At 45.1% G+C, this 24,750-nt stretch overlaps 2 protein-coding genes across 2 annotated transcripts; one reads left to right on the top strand and one right to left on the bottom strand.

The window, feature by feature from the left end:
- Window positions 1-4,385: 4,385 nt before the first annotated feature.
- LOC138487377 (gamma-crystallin-1-like) lies at window positions 4,386-10,243 on the bottom strand. Its single transcript, XM_069613951.1, has 3 exons — window positions 10,235-10,243; window positions 8,319-8,561; window positions 4,386-4,658 (listed from the first exon to the last, which is right to left on the bottom strand). The coding sequence occupies exons 1-3, from the start codon at window positions 10,241-10,243 to the stop codon at window positions 4,386-4,388; spliced, it is 525 nt and encodes a 174-aa protein (XP_069470052.1).
- Window positions 10,244-13,091: 2,848 nt separating this feature from the next.
- Window positions 13,092-17,608, top strand: LOC138489704 (gamma-crystallin-1-like). Its single transcript, XM_069617349.1, has 3 exons — window positions 13,092-13,100; window positions 16,074-16,316; window positions 17,336-17,608. The coding sequence occupies exons 1-3, from the start codon at window positions 13,092-13,094 to the stop codon at window positions 17,606-17,608; spliced, it is 525 nt and encodes a 174-aa protein (XP_069473450.1).
- The last annotated feature ends 7,142 nt before the right edge of the window (window positions 17,609-24,750 follow it).

Genomic DNA, 24,750 nt, shown 5'->3' with positions numbered 1-24,750 from the left:
CGAGCACGACAGGAATAAAGGAGGAGGCAAGCCATTCCAGAAATCAGGCAAGGGTCAAAACTCAGGAAAGCAGATAAGGAATTTGTGTGAAAGAGACACAAAGTAGTAACGGATGTAACCGTTGTAGCTTGTAACGCTAATTAGCAGCAACAAGCCCCTTGAAAGGCAGTGGTTTTAAAGCCATTTGGGGGCGTGTCTTGCCGTACGTCTTCCACGTACAGGATGTGTCAGCTGACACGGAGTCCGTCGTAGTTTGTACAGGCGCCATGGCAACCTGTATCTTGTCCACAGAGGAGCTTGTAAAGAAGTCGTATTCTGCAAGGAAGACCGCAGGGAAGCCCGAAGTATAACACTGACATACTCTTTGTCATTTAGATTCCCCTTATGGTCTCTGTGCTCGCTGCTTTCTCTTCCTCTTCCATTATTGTGGCCCCCATTAGGAAGTACTCTTGGCATCCTTTCTGTCCTTTAGGGTATCATTAATGTCTACCTAAATGGCACTGTCAGGGTCCAGGACTCTCAGCGCAACCTCCTCCTTCTTTATAGGAGTGTTCCATCTCTCATCAACTTCCTCCCCTCTCCTGCCATTCCTCTTTCTGCCACCCCTTTGGCCCCTCTGCCACCTCTGATGGGTGTACCACACTCCTCTAATTCTCCTCAGAAGACCTTCAGTGGCAACCTGCTCCACTTAGCTACCCTCAACTCTCGCTCTGCCGTCAAACACTCCTCTGACATCTGCCACCTCCTTGAAGACCTGGACCTTGATGTTCTTCCTCTCACCGAGAAGTGGTTGACTGCCAGCTCTGTCATGAGTTTTGACACTCTCCTCTCGGTGGGTTACAAGATCCTTTCTAAATCCAGGGGTGACCGGCCCGTGGGTGGAGTGGCCCTAATATTTCCTGAGTGGATCCCTGCTACTATCCTATGCATTCAGGCCTACTCCTCTTTTGAATGGGTTGTTCTGCAGGCTTGGTGTCTCTGCTGGCCTCTCTCTAACTTTGGCCACCATCTACAGGGCCCCTTCTCAGAAAGGGCTGACCTCACCTCTTCTCTCCTGGCCTACTCCTCCAAGCTTCTCCTCCTCAGAAATGTCAATCTTCACCTCGACAGCCCTGATGTGGCCACCAGGCTCTTCCGCAACCTCTCTGACACTCATTTCCTCTCCATTTCTCCCTCCGGTCCAAAGCATTCAGCTGGACACACCTTGGATACTCTACTATCTTCAGATCCCCATCCATCTCCAACCCTCTCATTACTCCTCTCTCCTGGTCTGATCATGCTCTCCTGTCCTCTCACCTGGATCTCCTGTTTGCCCCGGCTAAACCCCCACCCACACTGAAACCCTACTTCTCTGTCATTTGACCTATGAAGCGAGTTTCAGTTGTTGATGTTGGCGCCATCTTCACTCCACCTCCTACTCCTGCCACTGACTCTCAATCTGACACAGCCCTCACTAACCTTCAACTTACCATCTCCAACACTGTGTACATCCTTGCCCTGTCATGAAGAGCCACATGAAACCTGCCTCCAAGTGCAACTCTCAGTATGACTCTGACCTGGCTGCACTGAAACGTAAGTGTAGAGCAGCTCAGTGTAAGTGGCAGGCTTCAAGCACATCCTGTGGCAAACTGGCCTGTCGCCTGCTCCAAATGCATTAGAGACTGTCTACCTGCTCAAAGAAGAGGGCCTATATCCAAGCCCACATCTCGGTGGCCACTTAAAACATGGCTGAATTTTTCAAAATCTGCAAAGTACTCTCCAACCCTACTGCAGTCTCCAATTCCCCTCTGCCGTCCCGGGCCCTCTGCACTTCTCTGGCCTTTCACTTCATTTTGACAACTCAGGACATCTTGTCCTCATTCTCCTCTACTCCACACTCCTCTCCCTCACCTGCTCTGTGGCCTTCCTTGGCCCCCCTCTCCTCTGCCCTCCAACTCACCTCTTTTTCTCCCATACCACCTGATGAGTTTTCAAGACAAGTCCACTAAATACAAGTCTCATCCATACAGGTGCTCCCCTCTTCCTCCAGAACTATAAAGGACAACATTGTCTCCCTTGCCCCTGCCTTGGCCAATTTCTGCAATCACATCTTTGCCACTGGATCCTCCCTCTCACTCCTGAAGCACTATCTTGTGCACCCTCTCCTCAAAAAGTCTTCTGCCGACCCTTCCTGTCCAGCAAACTACTGCCCGATCTCCATTACCCTCTTTCTGGGCAAACTCGTGGAGAAGCTAGCCATCTCCCAGCGTATCCACCACACTGAATCTGTTGGTTGTCTCCACGACTACCAGTCTGGTTTCAGAGCAGCCAGAGTCACTGCAACTGCTCTCCTGAACACCTGTGATGACTTGCTCTCTAATCTCAGTTCCAACTCTCTTACGTTCTCATCCTTCTTGACCATTCCTCTGCCTTTAATATGGCCAACCATGCTACCCTGATAAATTGGCTCTGTGATACCCTTGGCATTACAGACCTGACTCTGGAAAGGTTGACCTCCTTCCTCTCGAATCGACCTTCCCAGGTTCAATTGGGTCCTTTTCTCTCCACTTCTCACTCTCCACCTGCTGTGTCCCTCAGGGCTCTATCAACCTGCCTTGGCTTTTTAACATGTACCTGGCCCCCCTAGCCAACTTGATCTCCACCTTCTCTCCTAACGTCCTTTGTTATGCGAATGATACACAGATCTCCTTCAAGCTTCCCTACTCTGCCTCCTCATCTTCCTCTCTCATTCATGACTGCCTGTCTGCTATGCAGGCATGGTGCACTACTTATAATCTCTGCCTTAATGCCCACAAGGCAGAGATCCTTCTCAATGGGACCCCTGCTCCCTCTTTCTCTCTCACACTCTGGCTGCCCTTCATGGGCCCCCTCCCCTCGCCCTCCTGTGAGGCAAAAAACCTTGGTGTCATGTTTGACTCTTCTCCCTCCTCTCCTCACATCACAGACCTTGCCAAGAAGGCCCTCTTTCAGCTGCACCTCGTCAAATGCATTCTCCCTTTCCTGACCTTTCCCCAGAAACTCAATTTCTCCAGAGCTCTGGTCCTCTATAGGCTGGACTACTGCAACAGCCTCTTCCTCAATCTTCCTAACTTCTCCCTTTGCCCACTTCATCTAATACAGAACAGGACTGTGAGACTTATCCTTGGCCTCAAGCCCATGTACTGCATCTATCAAGCCCTAAAATCGCTCCACTGGCACCCGGTTGCTGCAAGGATCACGTTCAAGACCCTCTGCATCATCCACAAAGTGTTCTGGGGTCTGGGACCACGCTACATTCAACACTCCCTCCCTAAATACATCCTTGGTAGAGCCCTTCGGTCATCTTGCTCTAACTATCTGCAAGTCAGATGCTTTCCCAAGCAGGGAGTGGGGGGTAGATCTCTCTTCACCGAAGAGGCCTCCCTCCGGAATTGACTCTGTGCCCCTCTCAGGCTTGAGCTGTATCTCCTTAAGTTCTGTAAGCTTCCCAAACCTTCCTTTTCTCTTCTTCCTTCGGCCTCACCTCCCTTGCTAATTTCCCTGTCTGTTCTTGACTGGTTTCCTGGTTTCTTCAGAGATTTACAGGGCACCAGGCCGCCCTAGTCCAGTCTACCCCTGCACTTGGGCTCACCAGAACACCTTGCCCTTCTAGTTCCCTGCCCCCACACTAGCCTGGATGGGGATGCACCCTTTTAGCGCATCCAGCCCCTTACCTCACACTTAGCGCATGGACCTTTTTTCCCTGCACACTCGGCTTCCCCTGGCTCTGTCCACCTGGCCTCCCCTGGCACTCAATTTTCTCACAGGCCTTTCTGCCCTGACCAGCACTTTCCCCCTTCTCCTCCCCCTCGACTTCTCTTTACTGCACTTGTACGATCCGACTCTCTTGTATTGTTGCTCCTCGATACATATTGTGTATAGGCACATTATACATGTCCAATAAATAGATAAATAAATAAATAAAGAACATAAAGAGAACATGATTGAGAAAGCCGTGTGTACTCAGCTGTGAGCTGAAGTGGGTCATTATGGGGTCAGATTTGCTGCTTTAATTGCTAATCTGCAGTCTCCTGGTTCTGCCCTGATTAAGACAGCAATGACAGACACCTAGACTAGTTCTTTCTTACTTAAAACATTTTTGATATCATTATTTTCAAATAGTTGAAGGTGAATAAACAATGTAACAGCCTGCACCTATTGACAATCCAAATAGTGCAAACCACCAAATAGTTGAACTCTTGATACACTTCATGCTGAAATGGAACAATGTCTAATTTGTCATAAAATGTGTCACATGATTTGTGAGCTATCTCAAAGAAGACAAGGACAATTGGAACCCAATATATTTTATCTAAGTTGTATTGATACATTCTAATGCCATTCAAAATACATGCATTTGAAGTGTTTTAGAAAATTCCTATTCTTCTGAAAGATCCAATCCTGGGGCTCATGGCTCCCCAGTCGCTGTATCTCTTGTACTCGCCAGGTCTCAGGTAGTACTGACGTCCTCTGTAGTTGGGCTCCTCATAGAAGATCCAGTGGCCCTCAAACACATTGCAGGAGTCGATGTCATTGAAGTGGAACCTGTCGTAAACATTGGGACAGTCGTCTGTGAAGTCCATCATCTGGCCCCCAAAGTCACTTTTCTCGTACAGCCTGATCCTGAATGTGCCGCGATACTGGGATAATGGAAGGAAATACAAATATGGAAGAGTATATCATATGTGCTATTGCTGCATTAGCATATAAATGCAATTTTATTATATAGGCAATATATTTTTTCTATTTATGTTTTAAAAGCAAGCCATTATTGTACTCCATTAAATAATTTTATAGAAGGACTACCAGATATACTCGTAACCAAACGTTTCATATGGTTTTTCATTGCTGCACTGGCTGCATCCTTATGCTGAGCATCAGATGACTGCATCAGCATGTTGTCTGGCTTGCCACTGTTCTGATGTGGCCTGCTGCCTCAGTGCTGTCTGACTGCCTATGCTTGAAGTCTTTGATGGGGTTGTTCAACTGTGTCTGCTCTGCTGCCCTGGCAGCCTCTCTACGTTGAGCATCAGGCGACTTCCTAAAAGTAGATTCGGTCTTCAGTGACGTGATGATTGAATTACAGGTTCGGTGTGTCTTGCTGTCTCAGTGCTACCTGTCTGCTTGCTTGTGTTTTAATACTTTGATGGTGTTGTTCAATGGTGTCTGGGACCTCTGGTCTCTGTTGCCCTGGCTGCCTCTTTGGGGATGTGTACTTCTTGAGTGTTGATAAAATGAATTTGCCAGATGTCCTTGTATTAGGTGTCACGGATTACTTGTACTAATGTTTAGTGCATTCTGAGCTTTTATTTATTTTTAATTTTTAATTTTTTACATTTTTGAAATGCCCAGACCCAAAGGCATCATGTCGTTAGTACAGTACATGGGTGAGGAGAGCAGTATACATAGTAGTAGCCTGAGCCTTTGACTTATATTTGTCAAACAACCAGGTCTTAACTAGTTTTTTGAAGGTGGACACTGATTGTTAGTATCTGATGATATGGGGCAGTGGTTTCCAGAGTGCGGGAGCCGTGATGCAGAAGCTGACTCAACATGCTTTTTTGGACCTGTACCAGGGTGTGTGCAGCGAGATGCTTGAGCTAGATCTGAGTGCATGCACTTGGGCAGTTTGGATGATGCAATTGTTGAGGTACAAGGGGGCCTCATTGTATACGCATTGGGGGCGATGAAAAGGGTTTTGTATTCAACCTTATGCTTTGATAGGGAGCTAGTTTGAGTCGCGTCTGGTGGCTGAGATGTTGTCAGACGTTTATGACCAAGTGCAGACCATAGTGATTTATTTAGGAACAGTTGGAGTGTGGAAAGTTGAGCTGTCGAGGTACCCATAAGTAGCATTTTACAGTAATCAAGTTTTGAGGGGATCAGTGCTCTTGCGAGTGTGAGACAGTTTCTCAGAGATTGAGCTGTCTACTCAGGGAGATAAGTCTGGCTGTTTAGGCAGTGGCCCATGCTATGGCATTAATGTGTTTAGACACGGATAGATTTGCATCCAAATGTACACCTAGTGCATGTGAAATCAATACAAAAGGAGGAGAAGGTGGTATTCAAGTGCCTAAAATGATGTGCGTAGCCAATGATGAGAAGCTTAGTTTTTTCACCATTGAGGCACAAGTTATGCATAGCCATCCAATTCTGAATTGTACTATAAACTGTATTAATTCTGACTATATCAGCGTTATGATCACCCATGGTAGGGACAAGAATTTCTGTATCATCAGCGAAGTTGGTATAAATTATCCCTCTCGCATCGAGGATATCAAAAAGTGGTTTTGTGTAGGTGGTGTAGAGGGAGTGCGAGACACAAGCTTCCCCTATGAACATATGTGTGGTCCGATCACTAAGAAAGGATTTGATCCAAAGGGTGGCTTCCAAGGAGAAATGGAAGTGCTGGCCAAGGTGTTGGCAGAGCATATTGTGATCAACAAGGTTGAAAACCAAAGAAAGATCAAGCAGGAGGGGGATGGCTAATTTGCTGGAGTCACGGATGGTGTCCATTTGCATTTTTAAATACAGTACCGCTGTTTCTGTACTATGCTTATGGCGAGATCCAGATTGCCTTTTACCGATAAGATGGTTAGTCTCCAAGAATGATAGTTTGTTAAGCAAATGTGTGGCTTTTGTAATAATTGTTCAGTAAGGAAAATAAGCATTAGTTCCAATTTCATCCACCAGCAGCGGCACTTTAGCAACTTTAAATTGACCAAAATATGCATTTTTCTTGATTTTATACACCAGGGGTGCAAAGGAAACCACACCATTAGATTCCACGAGAAATGATAATCGAGTTAAACCCCTTTCTGTCCCTTTAAATAGCTCCCCCTTCATTTCTATAGTGGACAAACAGACAAGCATACTTTCAAAATTATACATCAGATATATTATAAATATATATAAATCTATTTTTGACTAAAGGAGTGCAGAAGGGTTCTCCAAGTTAGTTTCACCATTTCAATAAACAGTAGATTCCTAAGTAATTAAGTGCACTTTTTTAGGAAAGTATACCGAAGTGCTTTATCACAGTCTATATAGGGTCAACAAGATGATTGCAGAGGCATAAAGGACAGAGATCAATATGGTACAGACGGATTAATCACTTCTCCACACACATTTGGAAACCACGTTTCAAATCCTAAACATAGATAGTATAGTGGTGGGTGGTTGGTTGGGATTTTGTGGTGCCCTCTTGTCATATGATCCATGGACATGTCCTTGTAGCAACAGTGCTAAAAACAATAGGTTACAGGATTGGCAGGGCCAATGTTAAACTAAAGCATTTATAGATGCCAGACTATGATGCTACCAGCAAAAAGTCACCATAGGGCATTATTTATTTACTAACAAGACTTCTGGCTCCACTAAATGGGATAGAGTCACCAAAATGGCATCTGGGGTGGGATGGCATATATTCCTACACAGGCACTGAGGATGGGATATTAATAGACCTCCCCGATGAGATGAGACAGGAAACCATCTGACATCAAGTTATTTCCCAAACTACACTACTCAAAACAGGTTAATGGCTTACACGGTAGTAACGTACATTTAATCCGTAAAAGTCATGCATAAGACTTTTATGCATGAATGTACATGTTTGTGAGGGGGCACAGGCTCTAGGTTACAATTCTCCCTGCCCTTTCCTCTCTGCCATACAAATACTTCAGCATTTATGCCAGCATCCCATTATCTACCTGGAGTATATGCTATTGATTCCTATGGAATTTGCCACCTTTTTACCCCAGCAAAAAGCACGCGTATCCCATAGGAATCCATTGTGAATGCTGCCTTCAAGGCATAAAGGTAAGGCAGTGTGCACTCAGTTTACAGGGCAGAGTGCAAAATGGTGGCGCAAAGGCTAAAACAACAGAATTTTACACCACATTTTTGCACTCTGACATGGAAATGTTGCAAATGATACAGCGGGGACCTGCTTACACCAAGGTGTAAACATAACAGATCCGGTCCGCATAACTATGGGGACTTTAAACACGTGTACTCATGTCTGATAAATCATATCAGTGTGATATGGTTTTTAGAGTCGTTTTTATTATATAAGATGCCATCACATATTTATTTTAGAAAATCCCACATGTCTTTGAAAACCACTTTTACGATGTTAAATATCTAGAGAGGTGACACTGAGAATAATGGCTCTGTACTCGCAGTGATGCACCTTGTTGGCATCATATTAAATGCCCGGTAAAACAAAATGTATGCATGGATGAAAAAGTAACCTTTGCAGAAAACCAGTCATCTCAATGATGTGAAAATGCAGGACCTACCTCTGGTATCATGCGGCAGGAGCGGATAGAGTCATTGTAGCCCATCCACCGCTGGTAATCGGGGTACTCTCCCCTCCTCAGGTAGTACTGATGCCCCTTGTAGTTGGTGTGCTCATAGAGCATCCAGTTTCCACTTTCCACTCTGAGTGAGTTGCAGCGGCTGAAGTAGGAGTGCAGGTCCGCGCAGTCAGCGCTGCACTCATAGGAGCGGCCGCCGAAGTTCCTGTCCTCGTAGAAGATGGTCTGTGGTGAGGGAGGTTTACACAGTCAGTGCATTATTGACACCTCAGTGGTGTGCATGACATGCTCAGGGAGTCCCCACCCCACACACATGGAAAATATATCTGCAATCCTGTCTTGCCTAAAAGCTTTTATTATGTGTTGATAAGTGCAAGTTGTTTCCTTTCTGTTAGTAGCTCTGGCCCTGTCATGCAGGTCAAATGTCGACTATTAGTCCATCCCTCGCACGTTTAGTTATAATCCTTACAAAATGGAAGAAGTCACATGATCCTCTCTTATCAGATGGGACTTTCAGAGATTCTACTATTTAGAAGCGTCCATGCATTTGTCAACCAACTGTTCCCATCAGTCTTGTATTGGATCTTCAACGACGCATTTGTAAAATATATATTGAAATGCAGAAGGATTTCTGTCTGTAACAGCAATGCTTCCCACGCTGAACTCCAAGTGTGTCACGGTTAAAAAATAGCTACATGGCACCATCTGAGTGCCCTGAACCGCGATGTTGACATCACATTGATATGGTAGCAGAATATATCAAAACCTGGTTGCTGATTATCTTCCTCGCCCACATAACACCCTTCCCACTCCCTGTCTATAATCATAGTGCAGGAGTGATGGTTCATGTTGGTGTGTGATGGCTCTTCCACCAAAGAAATACAGAGACAAGTATTGGCAAAGCTGACCATTTTAGGGTTGCCACTTTTGCCTGCTTATGCCCAGGCACGTAGATACAATGTCAGGTATTGCCATCAAATGCCCAGGTTCTCACATCATGTGTATGGATTACCATATATTGGTGCATCCACAAATGGACGTTATGCACGCACAAGCAGGGTTCAACATTCAGGGGAGCTGGGAGCTGTTTAGTTCCTGCTGGTAGCCTTGACGAGCCAGGTTAGTTTGACACCAACAGTTACCAGGAGCTATATTTGGCTCCCCAGACCATGCGATTTTACCTCTGTGCTTTTGAGGCAATTAATAAATAAACATTAGGACACATCTAAGACATTTACAGCACAGGGGATCATAAACAATGGACAAAATGATAGGTTTGAATCTCATGTGGAAGTTAGATTTGTGGAACGCTGTCTACGAGCTTCTTGTTCACTAGGGCTAGCTCTTGGTCACTGGTTATCCTGGATTCTTGGGATCTGCTTCTAGCTCATGTGAATCCAATCTTAATTTCTATCACTGCCCCAGAGACGTGTGTGTATCCGGCATCACATCAGTGCTGGTGAAAATGCCTTTACTCTGCGTTTCCACTGTTGCTTATGCAATTACTCATGTAGAAATTGCATTTTACGCAAATGTATGGTAATTTAACCGCTGATGTCCATTATTTTGAACAGATGGAAAATACTCCAATCATATAGAAGTTAGTGGTATAAAATACAATGTATTCACATCTCAGTTCATCCTCTCAGGGGAGAGCAGAGATGCTGCTCCAGTGCCCCGCTTCTCTCTATCATCAGTGGGAGAGGAATATGTTATCCCTATCCATCATCCCTCTCCTTTCACCCTTTAGTTTCCCAGTCCTCCAACAAGGCAACCAGGCCATATGGGTCGGAGGTTCAAGAGAAATGCAGCAGGAGAGGAGCATGGCACCCACTGGACAGAAGTAATGACTCATTCCCAAAATCCTGGCCAAAGACCTCCCACAAATGTAACCTTACCTTTCCCATGTTGGCTGGTGTCAGACAGAGGCCGTGATGTCTGATTGCACTCAGGCTACCATCCTTTTATACACACACGCTGCTCTTTCATTGCCCATCAACAAAAGGGGACCTGCTGCAGCACTACGTAGAAAATGTATAGCACTCTTTTCTTTTTTAACTGGTAGTCACATTGAGAACGTTCCTCCTTTTGTCGGATTTTACTTTGTTTCACTTACAGGGGGTTATAGCGCATAGCTGCTGAGTGGAGGGGGGTTGTTTTCCCGATTGTTAACACGTTGAAATTCTGGCAGGTCATGAATGTTTAGACACATAGCATAAAGGAAAAAGATGTGCTCTCTTGTCTAATGTGTCTGTCGGGAATGGGAAATGTAAAATGTTATATTCATTATTACTATGTTAGTTGTGTAACCGGTTGATATGTATTACAGTCAGTCACTCAAAATACTTTTATTCGACATAAAATCTTTAAGTCAACACATACAATGCACAATAAAAGTGAAAAATTAAAAAAGTGGACTAGATACAAAAACATTTTCCGTACAATTAATGGAAATGTATTACAACACTTATGTTAAAATGAGTGTGCTTGGGAGGAATGTGTTTTTTCAATACTTTCCCTCTTTACGAACACAGACTCATTGCTGACGTTATTGCATGATAGTTTGTTTCTGATGTACTTTACCTGAGAAATTGCTCTCATGATTTAGTCTTGAATTCACTTTTGAATATTACCATGTATTATGTGTATTATGCCAATTAGACGAACACCAACATGTACAATACACATTGAAAAATATATACTGGTAGCTTTCTTGCTTGGATATCAGAAGTCAGTGTAATTAATGAGAATTGCATTATCTCTCATATTACTTTATTTGGATGAAACAATGCACAAAAGCTCATAGACAGAGAAAAATCATGAACACGTACATATTTCCATGAAAGGGAAGGTTTCTATAAAAACACAAAAATAGCGCATTCTGCACAGTAAAATCATCATCATTGCCACACCCACTTATCATTCATATATAAATAAGCCACTCTATAAATAGTTTAAAATAGCATATGGATGCTATTAAGAACCCATTAAATACCAAACTCTACAATCAGGATCCATTGCACGGCGCCTCACCTTATGCCCATGTTATCCCTCATTTCTCTACTTTAATGAGTCCGTTTGCATATTCTGACCCTCTCTTGGTCTGTGCACTGGACGTTCCCATAGGCCTCGCACAGGGAGCGCGGACATGGCACCCAGAGCTGTGAACCTGCGCAGAGGCCGATCTGTATATCAGTGGATGTAGTTTTGTGCAACGCACAGAGCCTTTTCTTTTGCACAAATTCTTTATGGGCCACGCAAAACCTTCTGTAAATCAGGCCCTTTCTCTATTGTAAGGTGCTATTTTGTGAGGAAGTCAAGATACTTAATTCCAGTTCTGAAAGGAATCCCAAACAGCTCAAGAATAACAACAGATCTCATGAATCCACTGTTGTATTAAATAAATACAGTACCAATGTGTTAGGTTCCTCCATGTTATGTTATGAGATATCACATTGGCGAGGGCAATGTGATGAGGGGGTACTGCATGAAGAAGACAAGGCCCCAAGGCAGGAACAAAAGACAGCAAGGGGCACTAGAAGAAAATGGTAATGATTTACTTTCTGAAACCTGGAAAAACAAGGAAACAGGCTACTCCTTTCGTCACGTTTGTCAGTGGCCTAAAGCTTAATCGTGCTATGGAACGAACGTGGGGAGAATGCCGCCCTGGATCAATATACCGTTTGGTGCCGTCCTTTTACCAGCAGGCATATCGCGCAAATAAAGTCACACTTATGCATATTGGCAGTTGGCACCAGGATCTTTCTGGGGCACTGTGGGAGGTAGACTCATGTTGGTGTAGCACCCAAGAGAATGTGATCACATGCTCTCTCTTAGCCAGCATCGTTTTCTCTGCCAAATCTTTCGGCTGCTGAGCAGAAATCAGACTTATAGAAAAGCGACGCCACACTACCTGCATAATGGCAGGTGTAAAGCTGCTCCCTTTCATATTGGAAGCTACGGTGCAGAGGTTTAGAGGCAATGGCTGTGCGCTGACTCCACGAAGCCATGTTCCCAACACTGTATTATTTTTATTTTATTTATACCGTGCCATAGCCCGCAGGCATCAGGGCGCACAAATAGACAGAGAAAAACAGGACAGAAACATGGACAACTGCAGGAAGCAGATTGCAGATTCCTCGCTGCAACTCATGCACCCTGCTGAGGGATTCATTGAGGCACAATGTTCTCTTTAGCGGGTGCACTGTGAAAATAAAATGGTACATGCATGTGACATGGTTTCGTTAGTTCCTTGAATGTTTACATTCTCACTGATTACTCCCCGGTATGCGAAATCCCCTCTCCTATTCTGCTCACAAGTGAGTCATATATGGGATGAATGGCACACCTTGTATACTGCCACCATTTTCATCAATTGCCCAAAATGCAATCTGAAATCCATCATTGTATCTGTGAATAGAATATCCAATCGGTCAGCACCTTCTGCAGGTTAGACCCTGAAGAAAGCATGACCAACATGGCAGAACTGCAAAGAGAAAGGTGCTTTAGAGCACATTCAAGCAGCAGCAGTGAGTTCTAGCCCACACAACTAAGCAAAGACAAAGCCTTTCCATTCCCAGTGACGAGGGAAAGAATATTCTCCACGCCAAAAACAAAAGTAGAGCACACTACGGTGGTCCTGTTGGACAGCAGCTGGCCCCCCTTTGTTGAATTGTTGCCATAGTGTAGGTCGAGTATATATGGGTTGTGGCCTGAAAGGAACACGATATCACATCCTCTGCCTTACCAGCCACCATGGGAAAGGTAAGGTGGCATTTCCACGGTGCGTTGATTATTTGTGGGGGGTCTCAGGCACCTGGCTGTTCTTTTGCTTCTCTCTGCTGGGGAAAGGAAAGCTTGCTATTTCATTAAGAGAGACCACAGCAGCTCTGATAAAGGTGTGTTGATATGTGTAAGCTCGTTTGTATAGCGGTCACTACAGGAGGATGTAGAAACTACTGCATGGGGTACATTTACTCCATGCAGGTATATGTACCCCAAAAAGTAAATATCCAGTGCAATCCCAGCTCATCACAGATACTGACAATGTGACATGCGATTAAGGTTACCCCCCCCCACTGATAATGAACATACTGAGGTGAAGGTGGTGGAAAGATAGGAGAAGCCTGTGCGGTAGCTCAGTCAGTTTGGGCCAGTGCTAAGCATGCTGCCTAGTTCTATCACACAGGAATCAAGAGCTCATTGTAGGACCTTTGGGTTCTTGGGTGGACTGGGCATTTTAGGAATTTGGAAAAGGTGGCATTGTGTCCTGATTTTTGAACGGTACCCGTGGGAGAGGGTGTTTGTGTTCTGAGGGCACGTTTTCCTTCCCTAAAGGCAGAACCTCAGTTAAGGAGATAGTGGGTGGAAGAAACACATTGTTTATGGTTCCCACTTCTCCGACCCGCTCTGCTCGTGTTCATGTAGCAGTCCTGTGGAAGGAAGGGAAGCAGGAGCAGAGTGTACTTTTATTGGTTTTTCTATAGAACACTTCTTTGACTGCTTAGATGCCTTTTGGCGCTGGATGGCAGTTTGTTGAAGGTGTGTGAAATAAAAATATAGACCCAAAAGGAACACGCAGAAACAGTAGATAATATTTAAGACCATTCTTCAGTAAAAGATGCAGAAAAGCAACTTGGGACCTGCAGGTAGGTGGAAAATGCATAGGGGGGTATCCATCATTTGTCCTGGGGACCACAGTGGCAGGGGGCCATTCAGATGTAAAGCTGTTGTTGGGGCATGGAAAGGCGAGTCCTCCAGAAGGTTGGGAAATGTAAAGAGTGTGGGCAGTCCCAGCCATAGGCTCCATCCCATTGCCAGGCAATAGACAGCTAGCTGTCTAAATAAATGCTCCAGAGTGGAGTGCTATCCTGCAGGGCCACCCAGTAGAGTCTAATTCATGGCAGGGAGGGTGGAGGAGAAGAGGGAAGAAGAAGAGTGTAGCCCTCACCACTGTTATCACTCGTGGCCCCCTTGGCCCTCCCCAACCCTCTGAGAGTGTCTGCCCAAGAAAGAGGTCCTAGACCTATATTGGGTCCTTGCCGCTGCTTGGATTTTCCCCAAGCAGGTCCAGCATAGGCCCATCTGAACTGCAGCCCCCCCACACTTCCAGTCCTGCTAGAGGATAGCTCCACTGAATTATTCACCCCTGTCCCCCCAAGTCTCTGCATCCTGATACAGTGACATCATGGCTCAAGTCGGGGGTACAAGCGGGTGGACAGAGTCCCCTCACTTTTTTCAGGAGCACCCCATTATTTTTCAGAGGTCACCTTGATATGCAAATTTCTGGTGATACCAAATTCAACTGGTATGTTAATGAGTCCCCCAATTGTGTTTAGGACTTGACCATGACGCTCTCCTGTGCCATCTCTTACCACCCCCTCAAGTTCTTTGATTCTCCATTCTCTGTGTCGCTTGTGGCTCTCAGAGCTCGCCAGTGCAACCTTCCCCACAGCGTTCCCCACAGCTGCTACTGCCATGGCTGCTCTTCCAGAGCAGCCTAACATAGCTTCGACTTTACATGGCTCATCGTTTGGCAATTTTGCTTTCCCTGTCTAAAGAAGATATAATCAATTCTGAACTTAAATTAGCCTTACCCCACATGCAAAGTTTGAGGGTGCAAGGGACAACCCCAGCTCACTATCATTATTTGTGCCACTTGGAACACCTCAGTAAAAAAACAACCCATCTGGAATTGGCAAACTGAAGTTCATGTGAGGGTCCTCCGCACTGTGCAGGGAATACTCACGCCCCTCTACAGGGTTTAGATAACTGATTGCAGCTGGCTGGCTTGAGGACCATCTTCATTACTGCATAATGTGACCACTCTTGCTGGGCTAGGAAAATGCAGGTGCAGCCAGTTAAAAACAATTGGCAGTGATAGTCGCCATGTTTGTTATGGTGGATGCCATTTCAGATGTCATGCAGCACACGCACGCATTTCAGAGATCACTTGTAACTCAGTGCATGTCTGTATGTCTGCGTTGAAAGGTTGGACTCCTGGCAGGTCTCAGGTGCTCATGCTTTTCACAGCACAAATCCTGTGACTCTCTAATCAGTCCCCACCCTCTTTGTTCAAGGATCAAAATTTGTCCAAAACGTAAGGTGGCCAGATTTTCAAGACACAAACCGGGATGGCCAACAACACAAAAGAATGACTACCCTACTCACACCTCATTGCCCCCCCTTTCTGCCCCACACACCAACCCCCTTAACCTGACCCACCTCACCACACTTCCCCCACCCCCACAATATTTCCAGCACTACCCCTAAATAACATGGTGCGGTTTTGACTGTGGAGATAAGCACTTTAATAGCAAAGCAGATGATGCTTTACTATTTACTCATTTATCTGCCAGCCTCTATGGCGATATCAGATGATGCATTTGGCTGGGATCTGGAAGGTTGGTGGTTCTAGCCCATCCTGAAGTGTCAAAATTCCAGTGTTTTAATGTTTATTTAGTTTAAATTGTTGCCAGGTTAAGGTGTCACTCTCCCTTTCCCCAAAACCGATACATTTTTTCCAAATAAAAAAAACCTTTTGGGGCGGGAACAGAGGGCCCAATACCTGGACAGTCCCAGAAAAAGCAGGACGTCTGGTCACTCTACCAAAACGGCGTGGCCATGCAGATGCGCTAGTGGACAGGCTGCTTCTTCCCATTTACTGCCCCTTTTAGAAGGCGGACATATGATGCTCAGACTTGAAAAAAATGACCTTCAAAACCTTTCTCTCCACAGATCATCTTCTACGAAGACAGGAACTATGGCGGGCGCTGCTATGAGTGCAGCTCTGACTGCGCGGACCTGCACTCCTACTTCAACCGCTGTAACTCGCTCAGAGTGGAAAGCGGAAACTGGATGCTCTATGAGCACCCCAACTACCAGGGTCACCAGTACTACCTGAGGAGGGGGGAGTTCCCCGAATACCAGTGGTGGATGGGGTACAGCGACTCCATCCGTTCCTGCCGCATGATCCCAGAAGTACGTTTCTGTTTCTGTCCTACATAAGAAGGAGTGAGCCTACTTTCTGATGTCAGTGGAGCTGGTGTTGATGTGTTTCTTCGTAAAGAATGGCTCTTCCACATGCTCTTGTGTGCCTTACTCTTCCCACACTGACCATCACATTTTGGGCTAAAAGTAAACTTCAAGTGAACTGATCATGGTTTTGTTGATATGGGCTAGTTCAGAACCATTTATGACTGTGCATCCTAATGACAGAATCCCCTGTTGACTCGCTCTTAACTAGGGCTGGGCTAGTCCACCAATTAAAAAGTACATATTCCTTGCAGTATTCTCAGTTACATTGTGGTATCTGTAGGCTGTGCATGTGCCACTGAATATTGCAGTAAAGTTAGTACAGAAAAAGCACATACATTGAAACTATATGAAATTAATGTGCCCTTGTAGTTTGCAATTACCACAAGAATTGTCAGCTGCATTCACATATTTGAAATGAACATTCTAGTAATTTAAAATGTGACATTTCCTGCACTGTTCCAGTGTTTGGAAGGTCATGATCTCCAATTTATTAAGGAGTATACACAATCCAGTGAATGAATATGCACATTCACACAAAATCACAGTTCCTTACAGCTGGTAAGCTACCTCAGTAGGATAAGAGCTTTCCTGAGATCTATGTGGGATCTCCATGTCGCATGTATGAATATCGGCAAGCTGGCTCAATCTCGCATTCTTCTGAAATGGTATTAAGGCAAAGCTGACTCAGTCTCTCATTCTTCTGAAATGGAATTTAGGCAAGGCTGACTCAGTCTTTCATCCTTCTGAAATGGAAGTTAGTCAAGTCTGACCCAGTCTCTCATCCTTCTGAAATGTAATTTAACAAGGCTGTCTCATTCTCTCATCCTTTTAAAATTATCGAATGAGTACCAATTTTGGTTGGGTAATAAAAATTGTACATAAAATGTTCTATCTAGAGCGGGTTGAAGAAAGATCTTGATAAATAACAGATTATTAACAGATTTGTATTGTTATTCTACCAGTACCGTGGCTCGTTCAGGATCCGGCTGTACGAGAGAAGTGACTTTGGGGGCCAGATGATGGACTTCACTGATGACTGTCCCAACGTTTACGACAGGTTCCACTTCAATGACATCCACTCCTGCAATGTTCAGGACGGGCACTGGATCTTCTATGAGGAGCCCAACTACAAAGGCCGCCAGTACTACCTGAGGCCCGGCGAGTACAGGAGATACAGCGACTGGGGAGCCATGAGCCCCAGGATTGGCTCCTTCAGACGATTAGGATTTTTCTGAAAAAATGACACTTTTTTCTTTTAATCATTGTATAATTGTCAATAACACCTAAATAAAACATCTTGTTAGATTTAATAGTTTTCTCTACTCTGTCAGACAATGATTATCCTTCATTTCCATGCGATGTACAGATAAAATCAGAGGGGCAGAAGAGCACCCGTCCTTTGCCGACTCAGGCCGTTTAGGGAAATACAGTAACTACGTACATCTTACACGTGTCTGTACATAATTGTGCTACCAATTTCTCTCTTACCATTTTATGTATCCACACACTAAGGTTGATTGCACCAGAGTTTATTTTTCCACACTTCCCAGGAGTGAATTTTCTAAAGGTGACCACATTTTTTTTCTAAATTCTGTGCATGGAATAATTGAATGGAAATATATATGTATTGTTTTGTTTGGCAGACATATGAGTACCAATTCAATGCATATGACTCCACTCACATTCTGCAGATTTTTATTTTTTGGGCATAAGTTGAGGGGTTGACCGCCAGCATTTTGCTGATGGAGAATCCTCCATCATACTACCAAAGTTGCTGTACAGAAGTACACTGATGTGGGGGCAATGCAGTTGTACCGGAGTGAACACATCATTACCAACGTTTTTGCCCAAACCACAGTAGTCATAAAGAGACTCACTGTCTGTTTATAGTTTTTATCCGGGTTCCTTTTGACCTAAGTTTAATAGAAAATCGGATCTTGCTTAGACGTCAAACTAGAGTGTAAGAAAGGTAGCTGGTAAGGCTGTCTCCCCTTTTAGTGAAAGTCGAACTGGACATGCTAAGCCTAAAATGAAAGTAAATGTCTCAAGAACAGCGGTGAGGACATCCTGCTCTAGCCTGCATAGGTAATTGCGGAGAGTAAGGGCTTCTGTGCGCTCAGCCCAAACTTGTATCACAACTCGGCTCTGCAGTGTTTCAGTAATAAATATAAAATGGATAAAAGCGAGTGTTTGATTGCCTTCTGGGTGTGAGTCATCAGCAGAAGCTCCCAGATAAACAACAGTACCAACAAAATAAAAAGCATGTCAAATGAAACTTCTATAAAAACATGCACTTTACTCTAAACACGAATAATGATCACAAATAATAGCAACCCACCCCCTTTCAAGGAGTTACACAGTTCTCAGGTTGATTCACTAAAATGTTCAATAAGTTAGAGAACACTTGTATACCGCCCTCTCGATTATGATGTCATCTCTTATGTCCTGGGTGTTAGTCTTAGCGGTGCATGGTGGTGGCGCGAGTTATGGTTGCTTAGCTTACCATAACTGGCAAATTTCTGGGGGTTTTCGGTTTTACTTGTAACCATAACGTCCCTTTAACAAAGTTTTTTCACTGAAAAGTTCGCATGTCTTTATTAGTGCAACTTAACCATAATGTCTCTTTAACAAAGCATGTTCACTGAATATATATATATATATTACACAGCCCGCATTTGAGGCCATGTAGTTATGGTTAAGTTGCTAAACCCATAGGAAGACCTCTTTTTGGGCGGCTTATAACTTTGCTCCCCCTAGACGAATCCTCACCAAACTTTGCGTAAAAAGTATATGGGGCACTCTGAATTTGGCAAGTTTGGGGAGGTTTCTTCAAGGGGGGGCAGAGTTATAGACGGCTGGACGGATTTTAACCAAATTTGCGGCAGGAGCGTGGGCTTGGTTCCAAAAGCGTGCTTTTGTATGGTTGGTGGATATCCGACCAGTACTTTTGTTGCAAAGAACTGAAATGCACGTCTGAAAAAATAGTGATATCTGGCTTCACGGACACATTTCCCTGTTCGCTCTGCAGTCAAAAGTCTCATTGGCTTGGAGTGTGCTGGACTGTCAACGAACATTGGACGCGCCCGGTGGTTGGCTGAAGGGAAGCGTGCTGTGCTTCAAAACTTTGGGTTACGCTGCCATGTTCTCTGTGGACAGTGCAGCGCGGAAAGGGCCTGGCAAACCTTTGTTACACCATGTGGTGGTGGTGGGTGAATGGATGAAAAGGGTGGGGGAGTGAGAAGTGGTACATCGGATATATCTCATTATTAGATGGAAGAAGATGCTGGTGTGCCTGCAGTATCCGTGCGTACTGCGCCAATTCACGGGTACCTCCACCGGCGACAGCTTTCTGTGGTGACTGGTGGCAGGTGAATTGCAGAAAGTTAGTGCATTGCACATGACAGGAACATTTTAACATAGTGTGTACAATGTTCTGTTGTGTGTGGTAAACCCGTAGCCCCTTCCATGCATGGTTTGAGGCCTCGCACCGACAGCTATGTGAACTGGTTGCAAGTTGGTTTGACATTGTTGCCTTGTGTGTGTGGTTTGTCAGCTTTGCATACATTGATGGTTCCATGGGTGTGGTGATTGTTAGCACATCCTACAGTGTTTATTCTATGGCTGGAGCTGATGAAGTGTACACTCCTGCATTGTGTCAACTGGGTGCAATGTTCAAGTAGTGTGTGCATAGAAGTGTATAAGTTTAAACTGAATATTTTATAGGCTTGTGTAGTGTCAATGGTGCGGAGTGCTGGCTAGTGTACTGCACTATGAAGTGTTGGTTTTGTGTACTGAATAGAGTGCTGGGAGCAGGGCCACTGTTGTGAAGATTTTGTGGTTCGGTTGGCAGTAACACCATAGTATGTGAATGAATGTGGGTGGGGCTGCCACAGGCTGTGGTATGTTTGTGGATTGTGGTACTTGGTCACATGTTTGCATGCATGGCTGCATTATGTTGTGGTGGGTCTGGCCAAGGCCTCGACTATTGGGTGCATGGTCAAAGGCCTTGACCACACCCACTGCAGCAACGCATCTCTCAGAGGGTGGTGACCTTAAAATAATGTTTGTGGAGCACATTATGGACTTGATAGAGCACCAGAAGTGAGCTGACATGCGTATATTGTTGGTTCCATGGGTGTGGTGATTGTTAGAACATTCGACATTTTTCGGTGTATGGCTGGAGATGGTGCGCTGACAAGTCCTGCAGTGTGCCCACTGGGTGCAGTGTTGGAATACTGTCAGTATAGAAGAGGGTAGCGTTGAACTGGATCTTCTATTTGGTTGGGTAATCTGCTTTGTGCAGATTGCTGGTAGTAGGTCCAATGTTGTGAAGATTTTGTGGTTTGGTTGGCAGTTACACAATACTTTGTGAATGGAAAGTGGGTAGGGGTGCCGGAGGCAGTGGTATGTTTGTGGATTCTGCTAACTGTTACATGTTTGCATGCATCAGTGTGTTATGGTGCTGGGTTGGGTAGAAGTGGCGCTGCCTATGTAACGTTTGTGGATTGTGGTATCTGACCACATGTTTGCATGTATGGCTCCATTATGTTGTGCTGGGTGTGGGCAAGGCCTAGACTCTTGTGGGTGTGGCCAAAGTCATGATGGGTGCCGCTCTGGATGATTTTGGAAGCTGAAATCGTGGATTCGTTTGCAGAACTTTCTACTGGATGTGCTTTGGGAGCACCCGCGACGTGCACTTGGAGCGTTTAACAGTAAATATGGAGTGCTGCACAGAAATGAATATGGAGTGCTGTACCGAAATGATAGTGTTAGATGCAGAGGTCTTGGAGGTAATTGGTGCATACATGTGTGAATATTTCACAGTACCCAATGACAGAGTGCTGGAAAAAGAACAGTAGAATGGGAAGAAGGACTGTCCCTGCTTTACTGGGGCTCGGGCCTCGCTGTAGCTGGGAAAGCGCACGTGCCACATCCTGCCATTAAGAGCATGGTGGGCATGGAAATGGAACTGTGAGATTATCCAATCAGGTGTCAAGGGAGTGGTTCACAGGAAGGGGTGGTACTATTTATTTTACAATACTCTGTGTAGTGAGGTTGGTAGAGATGGACAGATGCACAGTGCTGATTGTGGGTTATACCTTTGTGCAAGATCTGCACAGGTATGCCGTGCAAAGGGGCGTTGCTGCTAATTTTGGGTTGGAAGGAGTGGAGGCTTTGTGGGGCAGTCTCTATGAGTGCAGTTTCGGCTGGATGGTTCACCTTTGCAGATATGTGGCGTCTGTGGCTACTGCTAATATTGTCATGGTGCATTATGGAAGTGTACATTTGGGTTACATGTTGTGTGGATGTTTGCTCCGTCACCTGAAGAAGTTGATGAATGCAGTGATGCTGATTTTTCCCACTGCCAAGGTCGTTTTCTCATGCATACCACCAAGAGGAGTATTGGACAATGCCGGTGTAATTTGTCCCCAGCCAGAGTTCGGAAGGTGTCTTATAAACAGAAGCCTGTGTGAATTTATGTGCACTGATGGGATATCCACCCACTATAAGATCATGAAGTCGCAAAATATGCACTGTTTCCATGGAAATTGCATTTCTTTGACCGCCATTGCCAATGCTATTTTATTTTACACTGTGCAAGAATCGTTGACCAGAATTCGGTACAAATGTAAGGAGGAGAAGCACTCAAACTCATATAAAGAAATAAAACAAAAAGGGTTGTTTGCAAGCACTTAAGAAAAAAACACGAAAAAAATGTCTTTTCACAGACACCACTAAGACCCAATCCCCTACCCTGTTTCAACTTTGCACAACACCCCCCTACCCCCCACTCCTCGTTCCTAGCAGGATAACTGTGGATTCTGCAGTAGTTTGAGGATTACACGTGCCACATCCGGGCCTTTTCAGGATGGCAGGCATGGGACTGTGGAGGCTAAGGCATTGCTCAATAAAGTTTCTGGTTGTGGTATATACACAACAGCTCTGTCAGAAGGTCTATTTGTAAAGAGAAATGCAGAAGGCTATGGTGGAAGTGTGCAAAGTAAGGGGCAGGAATGCTGTTTGTATGCATGCACTGTATGTACTTGTTTTAAGTTGCTAAAATACATTCAGTGCTGCTTGTGTGCAATATATTTGTGAATTTTGTAGGAAATGGGTTACTGCGCAAAAGAATTCTGTGAAGTGAACGATATGATATGATGTGGTATGATATGGCATTTATAACGCTCCTGTATACAAGTGTTTCAAGGCGTGATGAGGCAAGGTAGGGAGAACAGAGGGGAGACAGAGACAGCGATCCTAGTAGGGCAGGTGTCATTCAGTTCTCGTAAGTGCTTGGGTAGGGGGAGGGAAAAGAGCAGTACGTGGGAAAAAGAATAAATAACAATAAGTAAAAATATGGCCCGCTGGTGGCAAGTGCAAAGATAAGTGCAGAAATCAGTTGGTGGTGGGACTGTTAGGGATATAGAAAACAGTCCCGAAGTGCAGGGGTTGTCAGAAAGGCAGTGCAGGGGTACGACTGGTGGGGGAGGGGCCATGGGTCCGAGATCAGAGGGTGTCCATGTAACCAGTGCAGAATCCGTTTCTGCCAGGGAGTCAGCAGGGGAGAGGAGGCCAAAAAGCAGAAGCAAAGAGAAAGTTTTTGAGGTGCTTCCATAACCAGAGATGGTTTTCTGCAAGTTTCAGGGAGGCCGGGAGGATTTTCCAGAGGGAGGCCCCAGCCGAGGAAAGAGATCTACCACCAACTTGTTGCTTGGAGAATGGACTTGCCCTGAGGGAGTTGGAGGCGGATGAGCGAAGAACTCGAATAGGGAGATATTTAGGAAGTGAGAGTTGAAGGTATTGAGTCCCCAGGGCCCAGAAGGCCTTGTGGATAATGCAGAGGGTTTGGAACTTAATCCTTGCAGCCACTGGGAGCCAGTGCAGAGATTTCAATCCCGGAGAGATACGATCCCTGGTGTTGAGGCCAAGGACAAGTCTTGCAGTACTGTTCTGGATGAGTTGCAGAGGGCGGAGAGTAGAAGCAGGCAGATTTAGAAAGAGGCTGTTGCAATAGTCCAGCCTACAGAGAAACACAGCTGTAGGGACAGTGAGCTTCTGAGAACTTGGTTTAGGTTGGATGAGATACATTCAGTGCTGCTTTTGTGCGATATTTGTACGATTTATGTAGGAGATGGGTTAGTGCGGAAAGAAAATCGTCACATTGTCAGAAGGAAAGAAGCGAGTTCCTGTTTGGCTATTGCAATGGCTGATATGGGTAAATGAAAACATTGAAAGCAAATATCATTGAAGTGCCTGCGACTTGATGGTAGGTGATGGGAGAAAAACAGTATGGCCCTCATTACAACCCTGGCGGAGTGGGTTTACGCCAGCGGTATTCGCGGCGGACCCGTCCGCCCTACTACGAGTTCCCGTAGCGCCATGGAGCGGTTTCCGCCTGGTTTTTCCGGGCAGAGAAATCCATGGCGCTACGGGACCTTGTTGTTAATTACGCCACCGTATTTTACGGTGGCGTAATTAACGCCTTCCCCACTCCCATTATACCCTATGGGGCAGAAATGGGAATGGGGAAGGGTAAAATGGGGAATGGGGATTTACCGCCCCGCCAAGGTCGGAATGGGGCGGTAAATCCGCCAACCCCCATGGCGGTATCGGCAGCTTTCCGCCGTGCTCCATGGTGCATATTGCACCACGATCTCTGCCAGGGTCGTAATGAGGGCCTATGTATTTTAAGTACGTAAGGGACGTTCAGCGGCAGATATCGTGCTTAGAGGCACTTGTAACAGAGTTGTAAACATATTGCAGGAAAACTAATCATACCTTTAGTTTGTGGTGATGGGTGCCAATGTGGATGATTGTGGATGCAGGAGAAAAATAAAGGGGTAGACCTGCACTTCAAACCCTGATCCTTCAGGTATAGTGAATAAATATCCAGAGATTGGATCAGTAGGATGCAATGACACTCATTAGTACAAATTCATATTTTATTAAATAAATTTATCCTATGAAATAACAATTTCTCAATAAAAAATTCATAAAAAACATTTCATATCCACATTCATAGCCACATACAAATCTCATTCATACATTTACACAGAACACAACAGCCCATGATATTTCACTTATCATTGGGTTTTAAGAACACAGCTTCATTTATATTGAACAATAGACCCAGTCACTAACATTAGGTGTCATGGTGTATATAGCACCAGATTTTTGGGTCAGGTATTTGTCACACAGAAAACGTCGACACGTGTTTCGGTCGGAGACCTTCCTCAGGACGTAAGGCAAAGCAAGAGTTCTTCGCCCAGTTCTTAATAAGTAGGGGCACGTGACCAATCCCCAAGTTCCAATTCGAGGAGAAGTGAACGGGATGTGGGATATTAATCCTCCACTGGAATCAGTGCAAGTACTGAAC

Source organism: Ambystoma mexicanum, chromosome 9 (assembly GCF_040938575.1).
Source record: "Ambystoma mexicanum isolate Mex_15411 chromosome 9, UKY_AmexF1_1, whole genome shotgun sequence".
Lineage (NCBI taxonomy): Eukaryota > Metazoa > Chordata > Amphibia > Caudata > Ambystomatidae > Ambystoma > Ambystoma mexicanum.
Note: the sequence above shows the minus strand (reverse complement) of the source record. Positions and strands in the feature narration are given on the sequence as shown.

Coding starts and splice junctions, on each gene's coding strand:
- LOC138487377 (XM_069613951.1), bottom strand. Junction 4,659..8,318: donor CCTGCCGCATGATACCAGAG/GTAGGTCCTGCA, acceptor CCATTATCCCAG/TATCGCGGCACATTCAGGAT.
- LOC138489704 (XM_069617349.1), top strand. Junction 16,317..17,335: donor CCTGCCGCATGATCCCAGAA/GTACGTTTCTGT, acceptor TTATTCTACCAG/TACCGTGGCTCGTTCAGGAT.